Source organism: Chroicocephalus ridibundus, chromosome 5 (genome assembly GCF_963924245.1).
Source record: "Chroicocephalus ridibundus chromosome 5, bChrRid1.1, whole genome shotgun sequence".
Lineage (NCBI taxonomy): Eukaryota > Metazoa > Chordata > Aves > Charadriiformes > Laridae > Chroicocephalus > Chroicocephalus ridibundus.
The window spans coordinates 26,094,870-26,121,800 of record NC_086288.1 but is presented as its reverse complement, the minus strand read 5'-3'; the positions used below and the strand labels follow the sequence as shown (position 1 = coordinate 26,121,800).

The 26,931-nt window shown below is 39.3% G+C and overlaps 1 protein-coding gene across 1 annotated transcript in view; it reads right to left on the bottom strand.

Annotated features, from left to right (window-relative positions):
• COL25A1 (collagen type XXV alpha 1 chain) overlaps positions 1–26,931 on the bottom strand; it is a 323,508-nt gene that overhangs the window by 72,783 nt on the left and 223,794 nt on the right. Inside the window, exons 8-12 of the mRNA XM_063336217.1 lie at positions 24,986–25,057; positions 23,988–24,095; positions 20,182–20,217; positions 9,616–9,642; positions 6,855–6,899 (exon numbers count right to left, since the gene is read on the bottom strand). Of these exons, the coding sequence (XP_063192287.1) occupies positions 6,855–6,899; positions 9,616–9,642; positions 20,182–20,217; positions 23,988–24,095; positions 24,986–25,057 (288 nt within the window). The remainder of the gene's footprint in view (positions 1–6,854; positions 6,900–9,615; positions 9,643–20,181; positions 20,218–23,987; positions 24,096–24,985; positions 25,058–26,931) is intronic.

The following is a 26,931-nucleotide window of genomic DNA, read 5'->3' as shown; positions in this document are numbered from 1 at the left end:
CCCTCACAGAAGAAAAAAATGCAAGGCCCAGAGAAACTGTGTGAAGCCACCCTAAAAGCATCCCTTTGGAGCTTTTCCCTGAAAGGGACAGACTGTGGGGAAGATGCTGGAGGGAGGTGTGAAATGTCTCAGAACTCAGTTTAAAGGAATTGTCACTAGCCCTTTCTGCCCTTCTCCTGCATTCTTATTCCCAGCTTGACCACACCACAGAAGCTGCGCTGTGCAACGAACATCACGTGGGACAACCATGATATACCATAATAAAACCAAATTCTCCCTCCTGGCATTGAGATGGGCTATGATTTCCACACACTGCCTCAGCAGCGTGGGGCTTAACTGACACCGTGACTGACAGAGAAACAGTCTAGTGGGATGCTGTGGTACCAGCACCATCTTATTTGAATATACTGTCTACCAAGGTTTTGCTGCGTTCGTAAAAGCAGTAACAAAACTACCAGACGCACAAATGTCATGGCCCAAAGTGGCAAACCTTCAAATATTGCATCAGAAATACTATTTAGGTAGCCTTTAACTTCTGTTTCATATAAAGTTATTTCCTCTTGCCTTTGGGTACCTGGGCCAACCCCAAAAAGAAGGATTCTGTTTTCATGACAAGACCCACTACACAAATAGACTATAAATTTTAGAAAATGCTAGAAAAGCTGCGTTTTCCCAGATTTCCTGTAAAAACTATGTAGTACTAGAAAAGTAATTCTCTAGCCTCTTGTCTGCTGCAGAAAAGGACACTGCCACTAGAAGCTTTTTAAGTGCTTAAGTCCTCATTCATTCACCACCAGCATCCAAATTTATTAAGATCCAGTTTGCTGAATTCATAAACGGTCTCAGAATTGTGGAAATAAAAATTTCCAGCAAATGCGCTATTGTTCTTTCACTTACCCAAAATCAAGCAGCTTAACTCAGTGGGAGTGTAAATGTTCCAGTAAATTATTTGATGACCACTTACACAAAAGAATGCTGCAGACAGAGTGGGATTTTTTTGCTGTCATTTATATGCTATAGAGAAAATGCAGGGTCCACGTCAGTGGAATGATGACAGTGCATTTTCAAACAGATGCGTTGCAATGCTGTGTTTGCTGTCAGTAACAGGCAAGTCTTTAAAGTGTTACAGGAAGCCAACCTGGGAATGAGGAGCTGCCACTAACACTAACTGAGTTCCCCAAATGTTAACCCCAAATGCCCTAATGGGAGGGCAGGCACTTTGGTTCCTCAAAAGTAGCATCACTCTAACAAACTAAGTTGCTGCCACTACTGCAATGAACTAGAAAGATGACTGTTCCGTCAGCAAACTACAATGTCAAGGCATGACTGAGGAAGTTATGTAGAAGATCAGCTATTCAAAACCTTCTGATAATTTCACAGAATCACAATAATTTCCAGAACTGGTTTCAACAAAATGCTCCGAGACTCAGAAATGTTTGGATTTTTCTTCCAATTAATATCAATTACCAGGGCAAACATAGTGCTAACATGCCAAGAATACCCAGAAACTCAATTCAAGAGTGTCAGGTAATTCAAAGACTAACCAGCAGGATGTTCCTTGAGACAGCACATCAGAACAGAACACCTTGTTTCAAGTCCTGTCACTCTCAAGCATATATCAACTGTATAACTGTATTAACATTGAGAGACTGTCTCTGTCTTTCCCATATTTGGGAAAAGAACAACTTTCAGCGCCCTGCCCAATAAATAGGTGTAGTAATTTCTTCAGATACACTCATTGTAGGGGTAGTCTTAATGCTTACAATGAAGTATAAGGGTAGCTACAAAGAAGATGGAGACTCCCTTTTTACAAGGAGTCACATGGAAAAGAGGAGAGGCAATGGGTACAAGTCATTCCTGGGGAGATTCCGATTGGACAAAAGAGGAAAATTTTTCACAATGAGAACAATCAGCCATTGAAATAATGTCCTCAGGGAAGGTGTTGGATTCCCCAACATTGGACATTTTTAAGATTCAGCTGGACAGGATGCTGGGCTATCTATCTTGTCTAAACCGTGCTTTTGCCAAGAAAGGTTGGACCAAGGATGATCCTTGAGGTCCCTTCCAACCTTGTATTCTATGATTCTATGAAGTGAATCTAAATTTGACTAGATTCAAAATGTGTAGAGCACTGCTTGGGCTCTGCTGCTAATAGAAGAAAAATCTGTCAGTAGGAACTCATCAAATCTACTTCAGAACAGGTCTGAAAATGTATCACCTAGTAGAGTTCATATCAAAGGAGTCAAGGCAGTTAAAAGCATGTTTCTCCTTACTGGAGTGCTCTGTGCCCTGGAGGCATATACCTTCATATCCAGAATTAATCAGCTAAAAATAACATGGCTGGAGGCCCCAGCTTTTCTTGTTTGCAACAGAAAAACAGCCTGGAGGCTGCTGTTCTGAAATAGGTTTGCTTTTGGTGAGATGCATAACTCTGTCTACACCAGCTGCTTGATGTCCACCTCGCCCTGAGAAGAAAGGCTGTCAGTATTGCTATATTTTTCAGTCACTAGAATGTAATCAATTTTAAGGATAAGGAAACACAAGAGGCCCCCAAACATAATCCAGTCTAATTTTACTCTAAAATACATAAACGAGGACAGAAGGGAAAAAAGTGGTTTCTCAGATATGTTACTGTGATTTCCATTTCAAACCAGGGTTGAATTACCTCCTTTCAACTTGCTTTTCACCCTCCTCAAAAGTAACTTAAAATTGTTTGTTTAAGGACTGGAAATCTCTCCTGGCCCACTCAGCAGCTGAAATAAAGTGGAAAGACTCTTCAACAAGACTCAGCTGGCCTGCAAACCTGTCTGAGAATTTGTGAACTACATTTAATGATGTTTCCTTCCTCTAAATTTCTTTATTTGAAAAAATATTAGTACACACATATCCTTTCTCATTTCTCTAAACAAATGTGATAATACTACTTTCAAAATGTGTCCCTTACATAGTAAAATACTCGCTGATGGGGAAATAGATGTAAATTAGAGTAATAAGAAGCATGAAGAAAGCAATAAGAAATATGCACACCCAGACTCTAAGTCTACTGATAAGAAAGGGAATTCTTCTGAGGTTAATCAAATTGCCTTTGTCAAACTACTGAAACAATTTGAAATGAAGTGATCTATCCTCACCACACACTCTATTCTCAATACACTCTTACCAAAAAAACCCCAGGTACTACATAAGAAAAAGCGTTCCACGGAAGTATAGAGTGAGGGATTTATGCACTCCAGACAAACTCCTATTCTAAACAAAGAAACTTAGCTGCACAGACTCCAGAAACTATGTTCCTTCAAGCCAAATGCAATCCTTACTTAGGGAACCTCCCATTTTTCTCCTTGTGTTGTTGCTGCACTCACTGGGAGTCCTTATCAAATCAGTACCACTTAACAAATACCAGAATATGTATTCTATACTTGCACAGTTGAAGTTCCCAAGTTTCCAAGTTCCCCTCTGTGGCCATTTCAACATGATTACTGTAGGGATCTGGTATCCCTAGATGACTACAACCTCATATCTCCATGCAGGTATAATCCTTTTTCATACTATTCGAGGGTCTGAGGACCTCTTACCAGGGATCGAGAAAGGGAACGTTATCTCCCATGGAGGCTTGCTAGGAAGCAACCTGCTATAGGTGGATTGCACAACAGTCTGCAAAGGAAACAGAGTACTCTTGCTATCTCAGAAGCTTTCTGTCTATCCCAGGGACAACACTCTCTCTAGCTGCAGGTATTACTAGACAGCTCCTTTCCAGTTACTGTTCTCAACTAGATAAAGCAGAGTGTGGCTACGGTTTGCCAAATGCAGGAAAAAAGAAAGAATATAAATGCCCTTGCAAGACTACCTGTAACGTTTCATTTGATTTAGCCTAAAAGAAAAAAATGTGTTAAGTTTTTATGGCAATGATTTTGCTACTGCTCTTAATACAAGAAAAATCTACCAGTTAACAGTCCTGCAAAAACATGTGGGCTGTGTAAAATTACACTTACTTTAATATCTAGAGATTGTCTAAGAGAAGTGGTTCATATGTTAAGGGATTAGAAGATCATTCAAAGTGCACTCAGAATTTATGATCTCATTCCCAGACCTATTGGTCAGACTTGTCAATCGTCTCCCAAAATCCACTATTTCAATTAAAGAAGAGGTGAAGGGAAAGGAAAAGGAAAATTACAGAGACACCAGAAGATGGAGATGACCTAACTCTGTATTACTCAACAGCTTAAGGAAAGAGCAAAGCTAATTCACTGCTGACATTCATCGGCTGAAAAATATTTCATTGTCCAGATGAGGAAAGCATTCACACACACACTTAATTTTAAGCATGTGCTTAACACTCACTGCCTTTTAAACTAAGAAAAAATATTAACTTGGAACTTAGAGTGAACTCACTGATTAAAAGGCTACCAAGACAGTAAGGCTTTTGTAAAGCCTTTTAACTACGTAACTTCTAAATAGGGGATGACTTGCATCACACATTCAAGTCGAGTTCAACTATTCTGCAAATCAACATGAATCTGTATGAGTAAAGCCAGGGATACCAGCACTCAGCTCATAGTAGAGCCCAACTCTTAAAATTACTACTCTGGTCTTCATTCAACAATATCTTCTGTGTCACACTGTACTGAGAATCTGTTTTTTCATGGAGTTTGGAAGAATGAACCTTTTGGTAGCAAAATTTTAGCATAGGAGTCCTAGACTGCACTATACTTTCTAACTTTAGATAAATACTGCTTCAGTTTTACTTTATTTCTACCACTACTTCCAAGCTAGCAGAATTTGTTATTTATTAAAAGAGATACGAACACTCAACTTTCATCTGTTTAGTGTTATATGAAAATAATACATTTTCTGCACATAAGGAATTGCTTCCTAGTCAATATCAATCAACAACTGTGAAAGAAAACAAAAGAATGTGACCACATTTCATTTTTATCTGTGTGGGTTTTGTCCTGGCATTTAAGATTTTAGTTTAGTAATTAATTTTTTTTTCTTGAAGGGCAGAAGTAAAATAGTCCAGCTACACTAAAAATATGTTGATAACTTTATTAAAGTGTTAATAACTTAAGAATGTCTTCAAAGGTTTAGATGCCATAAATATTGAAATAAATCAAATAAACAGAAAACCGTAAATATTGAAAATACTAGGAGCTGTTTTTAAAGCACAATTTGAAGTTGATAAGCAGCATTTAAAAATGTATTTGCATTTTCCCTCCATCAAAGGCAATTGCATATTTATTTTCTTCCCCATAAAACATGACTGCAGGTAGGTCTCCTAAAAATAGACATACAACAACCTTGCCAATACCGTTTAAAAAAAATTTCCACATTTCCCAAAATGGCACTTTAATAATCAGGTAAGTTTCCCACATTTGACTTATTTCATCAACATTCATTTTTTTGTGCTCATCTGAGTGAAGATTTCTGGCTAGAGTTTGTGTGATGATGCTATTGAAAGCTCAGCTCTTGGGTAAAATATGAAATATCAGTTCTATTCTATTGAATATGATTTGCAACTTCACCCTGACCAGCCTTCTTGCATCTTCCTGCATACCCAAAGAAAATCATGCGACAAAGTGTGTCTTCGCTGGCTTTTCACTCATACTTTGGTCACAAAAATTACTTGAATTACGTACAGCAACAGCACCTGTGTTGACAAGTACCGCCTACCGTTCATGTTGCAATTGAATGCAGCTATAAAATACAAAGGAAAAAACCCCAGGTCTTAATGCAAATTTATTTCATAAGATTTTCTTATAATTCCCTGTGTGCTATATATAGCTAATTCTAAATAGTTTTTTCTTCTGTTGTTCCACAGTAGTCATAATACTCCGAATATTTTAAAAATAGATTCCTGGCATTATCGGTATTACTAAACTGAAATAACTGATTATTACATCATTTCTTACAACCACTGTCAAAACACAGGTCTAGTACTGTATGTTATTCTATGAGAAACAATACATCATTTTGTTAGGAAAGAGGAACTAAAATTAAATTGTTTCAAATATCTCACGGCTTTTATTCCTAGGACTTTTGGAGAGGGAGGCAGAAGAAGGGATTGTGTCATAGGATCCCCATACACTACCATCTATTGTTGCTTAAATGTGGTGAACAACCTCTGTCATACATTTTCCTTTTGGTATTCCCTGCAAGTGCTTTTGAAGTTCACTAGGAATATTAGTGCTTGCGAGAACAACAGATGGATAATACTGTTTACAGTCAGGGAGGAATATTATTTCAATGTCGCCACCCAGATTTGCCAACAAACCTTAGCAATGCTGTGAAAGAGCCCTGCTGCTTTACCACGACCCCTCCTTATGGAGGCCTGTTCTGAACTGAGTTAACTTGGTGATGGCACTGAAAGATGACACTGAGTTGTCTGAATTAGCATTTCCTCCTGGTTGTGTTCAAGAATATTTCTGTTTGATTTATTTCTCTGCATTTTCATCCCCAACTTCAATTTCACATTACTCTCCACCTGTGTTTCCAGTTGCTTTTTCTTCTCTATTTATAGGCTGTATTAACAATGTATACCCAATATCAACAAAAGTGTTTGTATCATGGGACTGAGTTAACAAAAAGTAAAAAATAATCTCCATTTCTCTGGAACCTATCAGTCATCATCAAACCTGAACATCAGACTTTCAGCTTTATTAATTACATTTGCTGGCTGTTCAAGTAAAACTAGAAAAAATTACTTCGGAGCACAAACCAGATTCTATAGTCTTTTCCATGAAGCCAATTTGAAACCAGTCTCTGGCTGTAAGGTTGTATATTGCTCACATGAACAAGCCCTAAGTAGTTTTAATCAACTACATAAATAATGGCAGTGCTGACAAAGTCGGTGAACTCACCACTTGTCCGTCTCTCCCTGGAACACCAGGCACTCCAACAGAACCCTGGTGGGAAACAGACGCCGGTGTTTAGCAAATTAAACAGGTCATGAAACCTTTCATCTCTTAATACAGTACTTAGAAACGATGGTGAATGTTTGCTTATTGTAACAGCAATAAATTTTTCAAAAACTAATTTTTATCCAAGCTCTTTTCAGTTAACATTTTATACTAATTAGACATGTTCTCATTGTTGTACGTTTTAATGACTCACTGTATTGCCTTTTCCAGAAACAAGCTCTAAGCAGATGGTTGCTTTGTAATATTGTGGATGCTTCACAAGAAATGTAGGAATTAAAATACAATTCCATTTAATGCTCTCCACAAATTTGAGAACTGATCTACACAATTGAACATAGCACCTGAACAGAACCATTAATGCTTCAAGCTCAATAACTGGTTGTGCCGATCTGTTTTAAGGCTTTTAAGAGATAATCTGCAACAACTCAGCCTGAAAGTGCAAATTACAGATATATCGCATCAGTATTACTGCAATCAAAATTTAAAAGCTAACACAGGCCAAACAGAAGGAGCAGACAAAAAGGAAAGCAAAATATTAGGATTGACTTGTGATATTGGAGAGATCTTTTTACAAAGCTCTCACACTATAAGTTTCTGTATGACGGACAAGTTTTTTTGAAGGAAGCTGAATAACTGTTGGTACAGATGTTCAATGAAAACCTGAAGTATGAGGAATGCAGGAAAACTGCATGGACTTATACAGCATTCTCCTCTTTTTATATAATAATGGTGCACTCAGCAAGGAAACTGAAAGCATTATTTTTATTTTTCGTTTATAAGCACCTTAACAGCGTACAAAAACGTGATAGCTATTTGAAAGGCGGGCACTCTAAAAAGAGGCCGTGGGACTGGGAAAGGCAGAGGCTTTGTCAACACTGAAATGTGCAGTTTCCCAGAACCCTTAAAACAAACAAGCACCCTGTGAATCCCTTCATACCCTGCTTTCTCTCGGCATCCCAAGAATCAGTGCGTGACATTCCCCCCTCTATTCATATTGGTTAGAGGTTTCACTACAAATGGTTTAGTCAAAGGGCACCAACACCCCAAGGGAATGCATCCAAAATGGATGCACATGTTTGTCAATTAATAGAGTTGAGAAATCCTGTGAAACAAGAAAAGGAAGCAACGCATGAAGGCCTCAAAAAACCTTGAACATTTGAATGCCCAGGAGGCTCCAGCTCATAGCAGAGCTGCAAATCAGTAAGAAATAATACACTGGCATCCCAGTGTATCTCCAAGACCCAGAATGCTCTCCACTTATGCCCAAAAGCTTCCACTCCAGCATTCTTGTTGCCTCTTCCTGCTGGATGCGTGGTCATGACTGCTAGCAACTGCAAAGGGGCTCCAGTGAACATTTTCGCTTCTTTGCATAATTTTTCCAAAAAACTAGAAGACAAAGCTCAGGAGGGCATTAAGCCATCAGCTTCAATAAACTATCCTATTCACAACAGTTTCTGCTCTCAGTGACAGTCTTCTATAGCTGCTGATTTTCCTTATGAGACATAGGATGTTAGGAAGTGTAAATAAAGATGATTATACCATACCAAGTAAAAGTTTATCAGATATGCCAAAGTTCATCAGCACATGGGTTTTGCTGATGCTGTACATGTAAAATACCCTCCTTCTCGAATCTTAGGGTATAATTTTAGAATGGCACCTTGGATATCGGTATAGCTTTACAATGTCGCATTCCTGCATTGCCAAATATGAAGGGTAGGTAGTTCTCTCCTTCAGCCTGCAAACTCTGTACAGCTCACAGCTGATAAAATTCCACCAATTTATATGCTTTGGGATTACATTTTTACAAATCAGCAGGTTTTTCTTTTGTTCAAAAAGTCCCATTTGAACAGATGCAAGCAAACTTTCCCCTTAAAGAATATTATATGAGGAGAAAAAACATAGAGGTGGCATCCTTCTCACATATGTTACTACTCTTTATTCCTTTCCTCTTTCTTTTTTTCTTTATACAAATTAAGGTTGTTTTATTAAATATAGAACTGTTTGATTTTTTGAAATCAACTAGAAAATTACTTGCCTTGGTGGTGTGTGGGTGAGATGCTGGGAAAGTGCCACTTACTAGCTGTTATTGCTGATATATCTAGGACTGTTTTAATGGTATAATTCCATAAATCCTAAACTCACTCCATCAAACCGAGGCAGTCAGCTTTAATGAGCGTAAATAATGCTGAAAGCATTCCGAGGAAGTCAGGTCTCGGGTTACCGAAGGAACAGGAAGACACCAGCAGACCACCTGAACACCGCCAACCAAGCACCATTTATCAGCAACACCTATGTCCTTTGTTTCTACTGCTCAATTTTTTTAGTCATATGGCACTGATCTACTTGAGTAAGGACATGCATTTAATCAGAAACTCTATCTCCCCACCTTTCACAATGTTTTAACTTTGGTTTCCTAGTTGTACTACTGCACGAATAAGAAAATTATAGTGACCTTTTCACCTGAAAGTTAAGCAGACAGATTGAAAACAGTCTGCTCTGCATTGCTTGAACTTCCTATGATGGGGGAAATGAGAAATCTGATGTCTCGCATTATGTGGCTGTATTTTGCAAAAACAAAACTTAGAGCCTAAACTAACTGATTCAATGCGGCGTACAGTAGCTAATTCCATTCACCTTTTCTGATCGCAATTTGGCACCAGCAGGAATAATCGCTTTCGCAGTATTGTTGTTTATACTATACCTTTTGTCCTGGCGGCCCCTGAGGTCCCTGCAAAGGGAAAACAATTCAATTAACATCATAACTCTAGCCAATTTAAACTGAAATGACCAATTAAAACGGCCTTATTGTGTAAGCATTCTGACACTGGACTGAAACCAGCTGATGTTTTATACATCAAGGAAAAGTAAAACTTTATGCTCAAACTGCACAATGGATCATTTCTCTTCTCTTTTGGAACTGATCTAACTACTAACTGGAAGACTCAAATTTTGCCCCCTTCTAATCTTTTCTCTTCCAACCCATCTGTTTCTTCTAATACTGATAAATCTGTCAGTATTAAGATGACCGTTTCCTCTTTCTGATACCAGGTAACAGCCAGTTGTGCGTTCTCAGTAATATATCTGCTCAGCAGCATAAAAACAAGGTTTATGCAAACAAGTATTTTTAAGATAAGCCTCAAAATCTTCTCACCTTCTAGGTACCAGCATACGTGACTACATTTTACCCAACATGTGATCTGTGCCATAATTTGAAAGCTAAGAGAAAAATCATTAAGAATTAACTTCAGAAATTATTAAGAATGCTCCTGGGAAGTAAAGAATCACCATTTTTGTCCCCATGACCTGAGAAGGCAGGAAGAGATATCTCAGTTCAAGAAAGCTCAACTGCTTAAATTTAGCAAGAGTCAAAGTCTCATTGACATTATCAGGACCCATTTCTCATCTGGCGTCTCTGAAATACCCAGTTGGTTTATGGCCACAGTGGAGAGGGGAGGCAGCAGGGAAATAGATCATCCAACCATGTCTTCAACGTTTTGGCAGTCTGTTTTGGTAAGAGCTAGACCATGTCCACCACAGTTCTTATGCATTCTTTCCTCTTGTTCCTACTATGGGTGCTGGTGCTATATCAAGCAAGGTGAATTCTGAGTCCATGAGGGTATAAAACAAAAAGCCCAAACTGGAGAATTCAAATGCTTCTGATGCGTGAAAGGAAATAGGATTTGATTGATATCAGAACTGCAATTATTCAGACATTCATCTTGAACAAAAGGATTGCTGCTTCGAAATGCGGGGCCAATTTTATTTTTAAGATAGTGTGAAGTTAGGCAGAATCCTCCACTGTTGGTCGATGCAGGGCTTGTTGGAATATTGCTCTGATGTAACTTTAAACTGTTAACACGGAAAAGCTCCAGTGGTGGTAATTCTGGTCCTGGATGCACTGATGTCGATTAAAACCTTGCAGTTTACATGTGTATTCATTCATCTAATGTTGGGCATCAAACCTTGCAAAAGGTTTGCAAAGATCAGTGTTGCTTCTTGAAACTTTTGCCTGATTGTCTCAGCGGAACTAGGGTCTCACAAGCATCTCCTTTTGACTGTAGGGAAAGATTTTGTTTGTGGGAAGCCACCTGTGAAGTGCAGGCTGACAAATTTGTTTCCTTGTCTTCAAAAGGAAGCAAAAGTACCAAAGCACTCAGCACTTGTGATGATCAGAGCAGCGAGCAGAGCATTCATCTGCTTTTCCAGACTGGAGAAAAATCCTCCCACTGCATTTCAAAAAACCTGCTGTTTAACTGAGGCACTTTTCATTAAGTGCCTGAATTCTAACCCTAATATTTGCTAGAGGCTGAGGACACCAGTAATACTGAATGTGGCAACTGAAGAACAGAGTATTTCTTAAGCATTGCTTGGAAACAGCCTCCAAAAAAACAAAAGATGGAGAAAAAAACTAGATAAAACAAATCAAGAGGATGTGGTAAGTGAGTGTGTCCTGCTGGGTAAGGAACATAATCCACAAACAATTTTTTTCCCTTTCTCCCAGAGAAGGAAGTAAGTTTCTTCCACAGCATCCTCCTCTTCTGTGAGAAAGATGCAAATTTGGCTAACATGCTAAAAAATCCAAGAAATGAATGCTCAAACTAGAGCTTTTCTACATCAGTGTTCCCAAAATAGGCTCCAAATGTCTGCCCTGTGCATCAGTTATCTATTGACCTTTTGTATATTAACCAGTTGCATTTTGGGGATATTTCAGGTCTTGAGAAAAATCCCTCCATCAGTAGGCCAGACTGAATGACGGACAACTGAAGACTACCCTTCATATCTCATTCCTGTTACTTTCACGTCCATATTGCCTCTTCCATTTCTAACTACTTAACAAGCTAATAAAATCTTCTAAAGACATTCAGCTGTATCAAACCCTCAATACAAAGTTACTATTTGAAGGTAAAATGACCATTCACTTTATTAATAACTATCCCCCAAAGTAAACTGTTAAATGTGCTGCTTTGTTGATCACTTTCTGCCTGGTGCTTTCAGTTGTCAGCCTGTAAGATGGATATAATTCAAGACACTGCAGATGTCTGCAGGAAAAGATCTTTCACTAGAATCTCCCCCTCGCTGTTGCCATCATTCCAGCTCCTCCAGAGGAGTTATTGGATAAGAAAATATTTACATAGTAGCATAGCGTTGCTCTTATTTTGCCTTGAAAATGAATCATTCAGAGAAAAGATGCAGCAGATATTTATCAATAAATATTTTATGCAATTAGCAGTTTTCCATTTCTGGTACTTAAGCCTTTACTCAGCCTGGAAATGGCTCTGGTGCCTCATGCCCATTGAGCTACCACGCCACTTGACGACAAGAACTGTCCTCAACACTACAGCTACCTTCCGCACTATGATTAGAAAACCAATTGCAATTAAAAGCTTACCTAAAGTGATACATTTCACAATTTACACATGATAACAAGTGCTTTTTATCCTTTTAATGTTCAGACTGTAAAACATAGCTGAATAGAAACAATTTTTCTTTAAAGCACTGCTCCCTAGCATTGGGAAAGAAAATCAAAGCCACTGGAAACTTAGCAGCTTGTCCATTGTCACCTCCCATCCCTCCCTACATAAGCCTGCCAGCAGCCACCTAAATAGAAAACCTGAAATTAAATTACTAACAGAAAATGACTTAAAAAACCTGCAAAATACTCTGGAATTGCTGTGAAGCGCCTGTTTTCTGAGTTACCTGCATTCTCTGAGCAAGGCACAGAATTACACTGGAGAGACAGAAATAAGCAAGTAAATACAATCTGGGAGAAAGGGGGTAACCTGAAGGGATAAAATAAAAGCAAAACAAAACAAAACAAAAAAACACAACAAGACTTAAGTTCATGTTCAGATGTATAATTGATCGCTTCTAGAAGAATTTAGACAGGAAATTCAATATGGCCGTGTAGATTTTCTCCCCCTGATTATTCTACTGAAGTGGGAAGAGTGCTGTGTTGCCCACTTGAACAGACAGTAAGACCAGCAATCAAAACCTCTACGTAGGTCTTGAGACAGAAGCAGAAGGCAAGAAATACATGTTTTGCAACCAACTCCTTAGGTTGTTTTGTTTTTTCTTTCTTTTTCTTCAACTGTTCTGTGTTCTGTAACAGCCTCAGTGGTATACGAGCCCTGCTGGTTGCTCCAGTACAAAGGGATGCTTTGCAAATACAGACTCAGCTAAACTTCACTTTTGGTGGCTCTTCTGCCATCAGGTCCAGGCAGCCCAGTGCAGACAGCTGCTACCACTGCTCCTCACCTCATTCCCCTCAAGCCCAAAGCCTCTGCTCTGCAGTGACCAGACATACATGGAACATACAGTAGTCTTCACTAGTTGGAGGCTTGATCTACTACCACAGGTAATAAATATGTTGTCACTCGTTCTCTGACACTATCATCCCTGGGAACATGAAGGAGGTAAAACAAAAGTCTTTAAGACAAGGGCTACAGAATTCTTTCACTTCCTGGCTGTATATATATGATATCTATAACGATCAACAAATCACTCTATAATAGTCTAGGCAGATGATGTTGATAACAACTATTTGTCTTTTGCCTGTATCATTGGAAGCTGCCAGAGCTTCCATGTAGGGATGCTATGGTATGAGTCACCATACCACTGGTAACTAATATTAGAAAGCTCGTTTTATAAAGAGCATCTAGGCTTCATAAACTCCAATGAACGTTCATGAAAGCTGTTTGGATGAGGTGACTGCTTAGCATTTTTGAAAATTACACTACTTTTCTTTAAATTGACACATCACTGAGAAACTTCAACTGAGAGGGCTGAAAAGTTGATTGTAAGAGTTGCCCAGAATACAAAGATAACTAAATATAATAAAAATTAAAAATAGTTCTTACTGTTTCAGATGTCATGAATACTTCAGAAGAATTCTTTGCCATCATGTGGAATTGAGTAAACTAGCTAGGCAGCTATGACAAGCTATTGCAGGTCTTCACTGAATTAGGTTCTCATTCAAATAGCTCCTCAATAGGTGGATGGAAAAAGAAGATGCATTGCGCTGAAGAAATTCAGCTGCTATCTGTGTTTCTCTGGAGATGAAGAATTATTTGATAGCTACCTAAGCACTTGGAAAACTGGGTAACCAAGGATAAATGAATGTTTATAAAAGTCTTCTATACAACTGTGTTTTTAAAAGATGAAATATTTCCACTATGAATGTCACTCTTCAATCACTGTTTTCCAAGATCAACAGACCTCCAGAGCTTGTATCATACCAAACCTTGGCATAATTTAAAGGACTGAATGAAGTTGGACACTTAAGTTAGGCCTTGACAAATAACTATCTGGAATAAATGAAAAAAAAAAAAATGAAAAGACTGTAGTAAATGTAAATGCAGTTAGAACAAATGTTCTGAGATGAGAATTCTTGCTAGAATTCCCTTCTAATGTTACGATCGTATTTTCCTTTTAAGCTTACTCTGTTCCTTGTGCTTTAGCAAGCTGCAAAGAAATAATTCTGCCCTGTATAGGTTAAAGTTGCAGTTTCAAAGCACAGGAATTCAGAGTGTGATACATTAGCAACAGCCTCTCAGGGTGTTTTTGTATTCAACTTCTAGTGACTCCATTGCTTAACATTTAAAGAAATATATCTGAACTAGAAAGTTTGGGCATTTTCAATTTGCCAGTCTGGGGCAGCAGTAATGATTTGTTTTACAAGGTATCAGAGTTCATGGAGAGTGAGAACAAACACCAAATGAAAATGCCTAACAAAAATATAATGAAATAGTGAATGCTTTTGTATACTGAAAAAGTTATACAGCAAAATACCTCACAATGGTGCAATGCACTGTCATACAAAAAAATCTCTTATTCCAAAGCTCTGCAAATAAAAAAATCAAAAATATTGGTTTTTTAAGCTTCCAAACTTCCTGTGTAAAGTGAAAGTTCTTTGTATCTAGAAGGTCTTTAGGAGGTACTGTGTCTATATGGGACAACAGAAGTTAGACTGTCCTTGAGAACAGGTACTTCCCCTTTGGTGCCTGTAAGAATGATTAAAGACTTAGCATAGAATCATAGAATAATTTAGGTTGGAAAAGACCTTTAAGATCATCGACCCCAACTGTTGATCTAACACTGCCAAATCCACCACTAAACCGTGACTCTAAACACTGCATCTACGTGTCTTTTAAACACCTCCAGGGATGGTGACTCAATCGCTTCCCTGGGCAGCCTGTTCCAATGCTTGATAACCCTTTCAGTGAAGAAATTTTTCCAATCTAAACCTCCCCTGGCGTAACTTGAAGCCATTTCCTCTTGTCCTATCACTTGTTACTTGGGAGAAGAGACTGACTCCCACCTCTCTACAGCCTCCTTTCAGGTAGTTGTAGAGAGCGATAAGGTCTCCCCTCAGCCTCCTGTTCTCCAGCATAAACAACCTCAGCTCCCTCAGCCGCTCCTCGTAAGACTTGTGCTCCAGACCCTTTACAAGTTTTGTTGCCCTTCTCTGGACCTGCTCCAGCACCTCAATGTCTTTCTTGTAGTGAGGGGCCCAAAACTGAACACAGTATTCGAGGTGGGGCCTCACCAGAGCTAAGTACAGGGGGACAATCACTTCCTTACTCCCACAAATCAATTTCTTAATGAGTCTGATGGCATAAAGAACTTGAAAAGGAAACCTGAACTAGCAGATGTACGTGAAGAGGAAAGCACAGGTTTCATACAAAGTAGTCATCTGCATTTCAGTGGAGCCTGTGTTCTACCCACTGATAGTATTTTCTGTGCGTAATGGGCACACGATGTAATTCTGAAAACGTGTTCCTGCATGGTTGAGGAGTGTTTCATAAAGATTGCAATTTCTAGAGTACTAGTATTGAAATGTGCAATACTTTAGTATTGATCAATCACCTAGATAAAAGGACAACCAGCTAAGAAAACAGATTACATATGATGGGAAACCTAATATAACTTTGGATTAAGCAGTGCTCCCCTCCAATGCTATCTACCTTAATTGACAAAAAGAGCAGCAATATATATTAATTAGTGCTGAGGCAGAGCTTCTTATAATCATTCTCTTAGTCATTGTTATGGCAGCCATTACTGAAGTAAAGAAGTTACAAAATGCCAAAGTCTATTTTTCCTGAGATTTCCTGCAAGTTAAGGCCAATGCAATTGTATTGGGGAAAAAAAGAATAGTTGCTGTGAGAGGCACAGGTAGAGATTTTCCATCTCATCTGGTAGTTCTTAATAAACTTTTGCAGCTAAACAGCTTAAGAACAACACCTTATAAAATTTATTATGAACATGCTACCAGAATGAAAAAAAAAAGGCTGCTGCAGAACTCTGGCCATTGAAAACAAAATCACAATTAGTAGTTTCCCGGAGGAGCTATGAAGGTTCACACCAACTGAGGATCTGGCCTTGGCCATTGGCCTGAAAGGCTGAATTGAAGCCAGCAGCACTTCCCAGTCAGTTCTGCCTGGTCCCTGTGAGTTCATTTTAACCTAAGATGAAAAATTAATATTAATTCATTTTAAAGATGTCACATTTTGCAGACTTAGCTGCAAGGTTACACTTTTCCACTGTCTTTCACAGAAATGGCAATATCCTTTGGAATAACATCCTCCTTATTCTGAATAACTAGTAAAAGCAGTAACGTTAGGCCTTATTTTCTTGAACAGATGCCCAGCAAGGCTGTATAAGCACAAAACTACTAGTTTGGAAAACAATATATCTTAAAGCAGAGGGATTTTGCATTTGGGTTAATCATTATAGTATACATTACTTTTGCAAAGAGACACCTTTACCTGAATTCTCTGGTTATTCTGGACTGTTCTGTTCATGCAAAACATCTGTAAAATCACTTATCTGTCTTTAAAGCCAATTTTGGGGGATAAAATAATATACAGGGTTTTTTTCAGTGACAAGAAGTGGTTGATTCATACACTGAGCACGTTTAAATTTAATTCTTTTCCAAGGAGCTGAAAACATTGCAAATTTTGATCTTCCAAATGTTTAATACTATGCAGTAGTTTAAAACACTTTAAACATAAATGCACCAAAAACTCTCCCACGTGGAAATTAGAAACAAAACCACCCCATGTACACCTTCTGCCCTATTGCAGTTTATGAACCTGAAAATGTTGATCTATTAGTGTCATCCTTTGAGATTTCCCATCACTGACTCACTTTAAGTTCTCATGAATAGTCTGAAACCAGCAATCCTAGCTCTTGGGTAGAAAAGAATCACAAATTCATTTACGATTCATTCTGAAAATGAGAAGATAAAACAGAAAAACTCTTGTATGGCATTTAAGAGTCATCACCAGGAAGAGCACACAAATATCATGGGAAGAAGGATGAATTATGAGAGGCAGGACACAACTTTAACTGAAAATGTTGAAAAGCTAAGGAAACTACTGGCCTTCCCTCTTGCATAGTTCCACATAACTCTTCCATTTTGCTAGTTCCACATAATATTTCAAAACTTAATCCCTTTGGTCGCCCCACTGCTTGGCCTCCCTCTGAATTCTCTTGATCCTTTCTACATAGAGGAATGAAACCTTCAGCTCCCGTAGAAAGTAGATCTTCAGGGCTTTCGAGCGCCATGGAAACCAGGCACAAATTGCAACTATCTAGTCATTCTTACATGCCCTTCTAACATTAAAGATGCATACAGCCACACCTTTCTAACTTAAAACCTAAGCCTTCATCTCACCTAAAAAGAACTTGAGCTCTCTTCGTTCAAAGAGAAAACGTATTCTTCCTGACACAGCAACATACAGAGCCAAAAAAACCCTTGGAAACAGCTCTCCCCAACGTCTCAACTGCAAGGCTAGAAGAGCAATAGAAGCACACTGGCACTCCCATAATCTAGAAAGATTTTCAACAGGAAATGAGAGACCACTGTAACGAACAACTAGCTTTCCTAAACCTCTCCTCTCCCCACCCTGGCCCAACCCACCCATTTACATTGGAAATGGGGAAAAAAAGCAGCCATTCCCTAGCTTCAGGGAAAATTTACCCTGTGCACCTAAGATAGGCTGAGCTCTCTTGTGTCAAAGAAGAACTCATGCCAGAGAACTCAAACTTTGTCATTCTCTGTATGTAGTCCAAGTAAATCTCCCCTGCCTGAGAGGGAGAAAAATTATTTTATGGGACCCATCGACTTCACAGTTTCAATTTCATCAGGGAAAAAAAACCAAACACACAGGAAGCTGACTCCAACTTCAGACTTTTGGTGTGAAACAAAGGAAAGTCCTTCCAAAAGAATTCCTGCAGAATTAACCTAGAAGCTCCTCTGGGCAGAGATCTCTGTTTTCATTTACTTTGAAAATATAATACATGGAAAATGCAGAAAAAGAATCTCAGGTAGGCAAAGGCGCGTGTTCTCTCTCAGGCAGGCAAAGGCACGTGTTCTCCACAGCAAACTATACCTATTTTCTCTGACAACACAATTTTACAGCATACTTGTTGAGAAATCAGCCATTTCTGCAGTAGTTTCTCAATTTCCAACATGGAAATAGAGAGGTATGTGAGTGCAGTAATGCACTGATGGAAGATGTCAGAAGCAACTAGACAGTACCTGAATAACGGTAAGACTTTCCACAGGGAAGAGAGTTTGGAAATCTGTACTGGCATAAAGAGTATGTCAGAAGCACCAAGAAGAATAAAAAGAAATTAATTACCTTTCCCTGATACTCTGATGCTCTTTACTTGATCTATACACAACCTAATATTTAAGCCAGCAGACTGACTTTTAGAGCAGGCATTTGGAGCTGGAAATTCATGTAACATGGGATCTTTCTCTAAGTCAAGCTTGCTGTTTTCATTTTTAAAACACCTTTTCTCCCTATTTAAACACACCTGCATTTAGAAAAACAGATCAGTAGGAGTTCTTTAGTTCTTACACACAGATGGTTACTTTAAAGCAGTGGGAATCTTCTGAACACGGACACTAAAAGGTGACGGACTATGTTTTGCTTTAAAAGCCCTCAGGGTTTCTGTGACCCTGAAGATCTGGTCTTGAGTAGAAGGAAGACTTTGTTGCAGAATCTGAGTTTTGTCCAGAGGTCAAATAGGAGAATATTACAAATAAAAGAAAACAAAAAAAACCCCTTTCCTTCCCACCTATTGCACCTATTATTACCAGGCCCTCAGAAACCAAAAGGACAGAACAAAAAAGAGCCCGGAAACATGCTAAAACACTAGGTGGTACCTTTGGGAGGCTTTGATTTTGGTTTTGTTAAACCATTATCTCAAAATGAAAAAGTACAGGACTTTAACTGGCTGATCACAGCAGGTCTTTCTGAGTTTCAGTATCTTATTTTTTTCTTCCAAAAGATATTGGATTTTGTCAATTCAAAACATTTTGCAATTTGTCAAGGTAAAATATCATCACACCTGTTTAAAACTTTATAAATTCAAACAGATAGCAATCATATCTCACTGACTGCTGAGCATATAATCTTCCTTCTCAGAAGCATTCAGGAATCAAAACCACACGCCACAGGCTACAATTCTGTCATCTCTCATAAAAATAAGAATGACCATGAGTGTTTAGGGAGATCTTAAGGGAAAAAAAAACCACCGCATGTTTCACAGTTCTGGGAATATGTGACAGGCAGAAACTTCTGATGCCTTACCCTGTGGCTGAAGCTGATTTACAACCAGTGGAACTTCAATTTGCTTCCAAATGAATAGGGTTAATTAGTTCCTGATGCAACAGAAAACATCTACTCCCATATCTGATTATTTGTAAAAAATGCATTCATTTGGCTGTTACATTCTCACACACACACAAGAAAAAACCAAACCCTCAGGAGAGGAAAATATTCTGAGAGTTTCAGTATGCTGTGCCATGTCTTCACTGTTCCATCAGGCAAAGGGCCAGAGCTATTGCCACAGAGACAGCTGGAATTTTGGCCCTTAAAACACGTAGATGGTTCTTGTGCTACTCAATGGTCTCAAGGTGGAAACAGCTTAATTTCAGAGACAGTGATAAGTGGACGCCAGCAACTGGGAACACCTGGCTTGGTTCTTTTTTGCTTTGCTGTGCACTTAGCTGTTTTATTTCCCTCTACTTCTGCAAGCTTAAAGAAGTTGGCCTTATATGACAGGCAGCTGTATGTAAAAAGAGGATGTTGTCTTTCTCATGTTTTCTTCACAAATGAGGCTTCAAATAGTCTGTGACAAAGGAAGGTTAGGAAATACACAGCTATAAAGCTTTCTGGAATTTCACATTTTAAAATGTGTATATGTCATGTATCTGTTACAGTTTCTTAGCAAACTAGAAGAAAGGAGTACTTACTGACAATCCTTGTTCTCCTGGTTTTCCTGGCTCACCCTTAAAATAAAAAAATAAAAAGGAGTGAATAATTTCAGTAACACATCTTGAATTCATTTTTCTACCTAATAATAAAGTATCTTAAAAATTCCATTCTTAAACAGGTATGGCAGCTGACTGCACATTAAATATATTACTTCTTTGCTTTTTAAACTAGTAGGCCAAATCTCAGACATTTTAAGAGGCAAAGTACTGTTTCACAATCATGTAATGGTATAGTTCTCAAAGCAACAATTAAGTATTGGTGTCTTGACTCTGTCCCTTGATTCCAAACATAATCCATTCCAGTCAGTGGTGCTAAAGGACACAGAGAAAGGTTATTTTCACATATGTGCTGAATCCCACTGCTTACGTATTCCAAAACTACTGCTCTGTGTCATCACCTCAGACAGCAAGCATAACTTACCATTGCAAATTGTCATGTTCCATAAAACCCATGAATATTGGTATTTTGAAGCCATGCAATAATTACTCAGCTGTTAAATACCTGGATTAGCTTTCAAAATGGTAACTCATCATTTTTGCAATGTATTCTCTTTCTGCAGGCACAGGTCTACATAAAATCAAAATCTATCTTCTCCCCTTTCTTCCCATATGAACACATACCACTGTCTGTAGAGACAGTAGAACGTATCAGTTGTATAATATGGGCTAAAAATACCCATCCAAAAACCAGAGTTCCTATCATTTCAGTGATCTGGTTTATAGATCGCTCCCCTGTAAACCCAACAGAGCACAGGGCAGTCCATGTTCTGTTGTATCAGCACAGGTGCAGGATTTTCTTTAGCAGCTTTGTCATAAAGAAAACCTGTCAAAAAACTGATGAGAACTGTTCTGATGTTCTTCTTGGCAACTAAAAAGAATTAGAACTGCTTCTTTGGGTACGTGCACATTGCATTCAGAACCAAACACGTAGCATCTGCAAACACACCTAGATACCCAGGAGACAGAAACCACGTAGACAGGTTTCTGACAGCTGATTTCCCAAGCTTGTTGGACTTTTCAGCTCACTCCGAAGCCTTGCTAACTTACGCATACAGCAATCACACAGCCTGAAGTTAGCATCAAGATATCCTCATAAGTGCTTGGAAACGATGGTGAAATAATTTCAAGAGTTTGTATCATATTCTATTGTCTTATTACCAGCAATTAAAAAAAAAAAATCATTTGTCTTTTACTTCTTTTTGGAGGTGTTAAAGTTTCAAAGTCTTTGTGCTTGTGTCTGTGTGATGCAAAGGGAAGGCGCCTATTCTAGGTATCACTCTGTAGGAAGGCAAGTATGCTCTGGTTCCACACCACTGCCTGAGAAACCAACACATTCGCATCTCTAGAAGCTTTAAGTATCTGTAACAGGACACACATTTCTAGGATGCAACAGGTGATGACACAGATGGAGACGTGGGGACAGATGGAGATGTGTGGGCAAACAGGCTGCTCCTCAACCCTGCTATACTGTGGAAGAGAAGTAATGGAGGTTACTGCACATTAAATGTATTACTACTTTGCTTTTTAAACTAGTAGGCCAAATCTCAGACAGAGAGCTGCTGGAGTTGCTCCCTGTGCCATGCTTCCTTGGCTGCCTGACCTCAGGATACACAGCAAGTGTATGGGCATGGGGGAAAGCAAGGGCCAAAACATCATCTTATAGCTCTGGTGATTGTAAGGCCCCTTGTTTGAGAAGGACAGGCTGGAAGAGACGCCCCTGTTTTGCCTAGTACCGCAAAAGAGGAAATGACTGCATTCTAATGGTGGTTGGCCGCTGTAAGGACCCTCCTATAGCTGTGTGATGCTGCATCGTCCTTACTCATAACACAGTGTGGCTATTGTTTTGTTGTTCAGCTCTGTAGCTCATAGGGCCACGCAAGCCTTTTAAAAACACAAAGCTGTCACTGCCTCTTGGCTAAGTTTTCCCTTTACATCTCTCCTGCTTGACTGTGTATCACATAGCCATGGAGAAAACAAGCCTTTCAAGGATCAGCAACATTAACCTGAGGGTACAGACAGTAGGAAGGAGCAGGATGGTAATGACAGCCAACAGTCCGAACGGTTTCTCTCGGAGTGCTTGTTTGTATCTGATTCTAAAGCAGTATTATGAACTGATTTTCCATATTGCTATAGGGCTTAAGATAGCCACAGCTTAAAAAACTATAAAAAGAAACTCTCTCTTGCCATCTAAAGTCAAAATCACTACAGAACTATTATGAAATGGAATGATCTCATTGCATAAAATGCATTACTCTCCTCTTATGACAAACACTAATGTTCCCTTTGCTAAGAAGCACAAAAACCCACACGACACACAGTCACATTGTAATCAGCAACACCAGTTGATTCTCCTAGCCTCTTCTACGGGAATTATAAAAGTGGTATCGCTGCAGTCAGAAATGGGTGCTGGTATCAGTCTCACCCTCACTACATCAAACCAGAAGCAACTCTGCTGACCGCAGTAAATTCTACCACATTAAAAGAACAGAAGGGAGGCCCAGATGACGCCCCGAAGCCTGATCCAGCCTTGAGCTAGAACTTATAAGGGCAATGGTGGCAAAAAACCTCTAAAACTACAAACAACAACAACAGCAACCCTAGAGTACTACAGGCCTTAATTGCCAGGCCTTGCTGGATTTTCACAGGAAATTTTAGCAGAGCGTTATTATTGTCATCATATTATGTTATATTTGTACAGTTAATACAATTTCAGATGAGGCAACCTGAATAGGGCCAGAACAGGAGCATAGATATTTTCTTTCTTGGTTTTATCTGAAAAGGCCCTGCAGGGAAGCCTTACGCCTTCCTGCCCTGGGCCCATATAATGGGCTACACTTTTCATTCAAAAAACCTGTTTCTGTATCCAGTGCTGGTCCTCACCTTGCTAGTTCCCTATGTGTCCTCTTGGCTGCGACCTTTACTTATCAAGGGTGGTGGTGGGGGGGAGCATCTGTACATGTGGCATGTCAGTTGTCACATCTCCTTCCTGCCCGTGATACCATTTCCAAACCGATAACACTGTGGCATTCATGATGAAAAGAGAGGTACTTCTTTCAAAAGAATGCAAATTAAGGAGGCTACAAAATATAAAACCAAAACCATACCCATATTTTGCTAAATAATGAAAAAAAAAAAGTACTGTGTTTATGCATCTGTTTAAAAAGTGTTTAATCATCGTGTCACGAAGCGCCAAAGGCAGTGGGTCTGATTCAGTGCCTAAAACAAACAAGAGGCAATATACTGGATTCTGCTGGTTGTTCTAACGAAATATGGGGGACTAGCCAAAGAAAATGGTACTGTTGTACTTGTGTAAAGATGGCAGAATCTGATTCCCAACTTCATCATACTTTGGGCAGCATTTAGCAGTTTCTGACTTTAATTCCATGATTTCTGAGGATAAATAATTAAGAAGTGAGAAGTCAAGCCCAGCCATGCTACAACATCTCAAATTCAGCTTTATTCTCAAAGTCTGAGTAGAAACATTTGCCACTTGTGGAATGGGACAGACACTCCTCATGTAGCTATTAAACATGTGAGCAACTGAGAAACCTTAGAATGTGTGGGGAAACCATCAGGGGTGGGAGGCAAAGAACCTAGGTGTTACTCTTGGCCCTGCTAAGAACTTGCTCTGTGTGTGGGGGACTTCAGGTACACCATGAAATCTGCCTGTGGTTCTGCTTCCACACGTCTTACTTGCCAATCTTACCTCAGAAAACATCTCTGAAACTGAGCTGGCACACACTTGAGAGGAATTTGGACACTGTGACAGCAAGAGGCTAACTTACCGGAATGCCAGGCATCCCACGAGGACCATCTTTGCCAGTATCTCCTGGGGGACCTCTGGGTCCTGGTGGCCCTGGAGGCCCAGGGGGGCCAGCTTGTCCTTGGTCCCCCTATATTAATGAAAAAACTCATCAGAAGTTTGCTTTACAGGCATCAACCACACAAAAAGACATTGATTTACCCAGAAAGAGTGTAAGGCAGGCTGGAAGAAGCGGCCATGAGCTGGACACTGGCTTCTTTACCACTTATGGCAGAGACTGCACTTTGCCTTGAAGAGCAGTGGGTTGTGTCTATCCAGTGCAATCAGCCACAGAGCAGAAGGCTCAAATTCTAAACTGCTCGTCCTATTCACAGGACATAAGCCAAAATTTGGGGTAGCCTTGCAATATTTTACTCATCCAGATTTCCAAAGCAAGTAACTGTTTGCAACAAGCAGCTGTTTGCTTGACAATTGGCATAACCACAACAAAGCTGAGGTAAAAAAGAAAAGTCACATGTGAGAATATACAGTTTGCAGGACAATTTTCCAAGCCCATCAATGATGCATGGACAGATTTCAAAAATGAAGATGGAAAATAACTGCTTTTCCACAAAGTTGTACATAATTTTTCATCTGTTTTGGGGGGTTGTTTTATAGTGACAATTAGCTAACTCCCATAATGATTTAAACCTGTGAATTTGTAAAAGCCAATTTTCAAGAGAGCTGCCAAAACATATTACCTTCCCCTTTAAAAAAAAAGACACACAAAAAAAGGTGCTAAGGTTATTTAATTTCCAGTACACCACTGCAAACCACTGGAAAAAAATGACTGCAGTTTAAACCTGGATCATTTAGCAAAGCTACCCATAGCCTTTTAATTGTTAATATCATTAACACCCGCTTCATTCCAAAACATTTTCAAATGAACAACCTGCTATAAGAAGGCATCTGATAAAAAGGTACAGCAAAGAGTAAACTGAATGTAAAGAAGAACCGGACTCCAGTGAGATGAAGCACTACCTTAATGAGGCGGCGTTTAATGAGCTGCTGATCAGCAGAGAGAAACCCATGATTGATTTTAGGGAACACCATCTGATCAGGCAGGTGAGGTCAAAGGTTGAAGATCAGAGATGAGAGAATTGAAGAATAGACATCAGAAGGCCCGAGAAAGAAATAAAGACATAGTCATTAGATTTGTAATAGCTAAAATAATATAAACCGGTGCTTCTGCCTGACAGAAACTGTGCGTTTTGAAGAAATTGACCTCTAATGTACAGGACATACCGCTTCAGGAATTAATCATATACAATGAATTAACTGCGTAACTTTTTTCTCCTCAGATTTCCTGTGAGAATTCTTCATTTGTATTAATTTTTTCATTACCCAGGCTCTAAAAATCAGTATTTTTATACACTGTTCTTTCAGCAAAGCTTCTAGAGACAAAGCACCAGTTCAATTTTCAGTCAGATTTTCTAACCAGCATATTGTGCCATGAAGAATGGTGTCATTTTAATGAGGACTGGAGTTCCAGCTTGACCAGATTGCTTCAATCCTTCCTGCTTAATTTGCAAATGCGCTTTGAAAAAATCTGTATGTACAGATTAAACCTCTGATATCTAACACAAATAGCTGACTCTATATGTAACCGGTATAGAGTTCACTGACATTTTCCACACTCCTCAGGGAGGCAGAGCTACAGACAAATCTAATCTGAAAATAAAATACTGACCAAGATCACACGGAATGTGGGTGCTGCTGGGGGTAACACCGTACACGGTTGTAGATTTGATCCCATGTTCTGTATCAGGAGTACGTATAGCAATGTAAAGGCAGTGAGGGTTGAATTAGGCCCACCACAAGGATTCACTGGCATCCCATGGCAAAAACAATTTTTCATGTGCACTTTTATGCTGATACAGAGAGACCTGACTGAACAGGTACGTGTCAGCCACAAACCTTGACGGTGAGGATCTGATTACTGTGCAGAGCAGCGACTGTGGGGAAGCCTGGCAGACCCTAGGGACACAGCATAACATGGTACCAAAACAGCACAACACAAACATCACAGAGACAATTTACTAACAGACAAACAGAACGAACACTATGTTTAGTATACCCCACATGGCCTACTGACAGGAAACAGCCTCTCTGTCATATGGGAAACAGAGTTAGGTTTGCACTATGCTGCAGATGCAGGCTGTTATTTTACAAGAACATCAGGAGATTTTAGACGAAGAGGTCCCATAGAGGTGACTTTCCTTAAAATTACAATAAATTGTTATGATCATTTGACAGTCGTTAGACTATCAGCCAACGGATGACTGGGCCATTTTCAATTAAAATGTGCTACAGCACTTCAAGAGAGCTACGTAGAAAGCTTTGACTCCGGATTGCTGCAGAACTTGACAGCAGTGACAGTGCATTTTGAAGTGTTTTGTATAATTGTATACATAATCTGCATAATCCTGCTCCTCACGTTCTGTTTAACATATGACATTCAGCACATAAACTGGTAGTACATACACAGTTATAAACACTGAACAACAATCTACTGCTAGATCTTGGGTAGTCCAGAATGGCCAAGGTCAATGTTTTCAAGACATATAGCAGCATTTTCATATCCAGGGCAAAATTTTTCCCCTCAAGCGCTGTGTGCTGCATATGGTTTCTCATCTCCTACTCTATCAGCATGTGCAGAACTTGTACTGTGCTGGTAAAAATAAGAAGTGTGGCAATTGTGGCCTGCTGTGACAATACAAGGGGTGAATTTTGCTCTCAGTTCAACACCTTTCTAGTGCTGCCTTGTAGGGTGCGAATTAGACCTTCTGATAAAGCTGAAACCTTATACAGTTGAGCAATGAACTCCTAAAGAAGGAAATCCCCAAGTCCTCTCCTTGCCTTTAGCATAGCACCCTGTCTGAAGCAGAGGCTTGTTCAATGGCCGAGAGACATCAGGCTGAGGAACA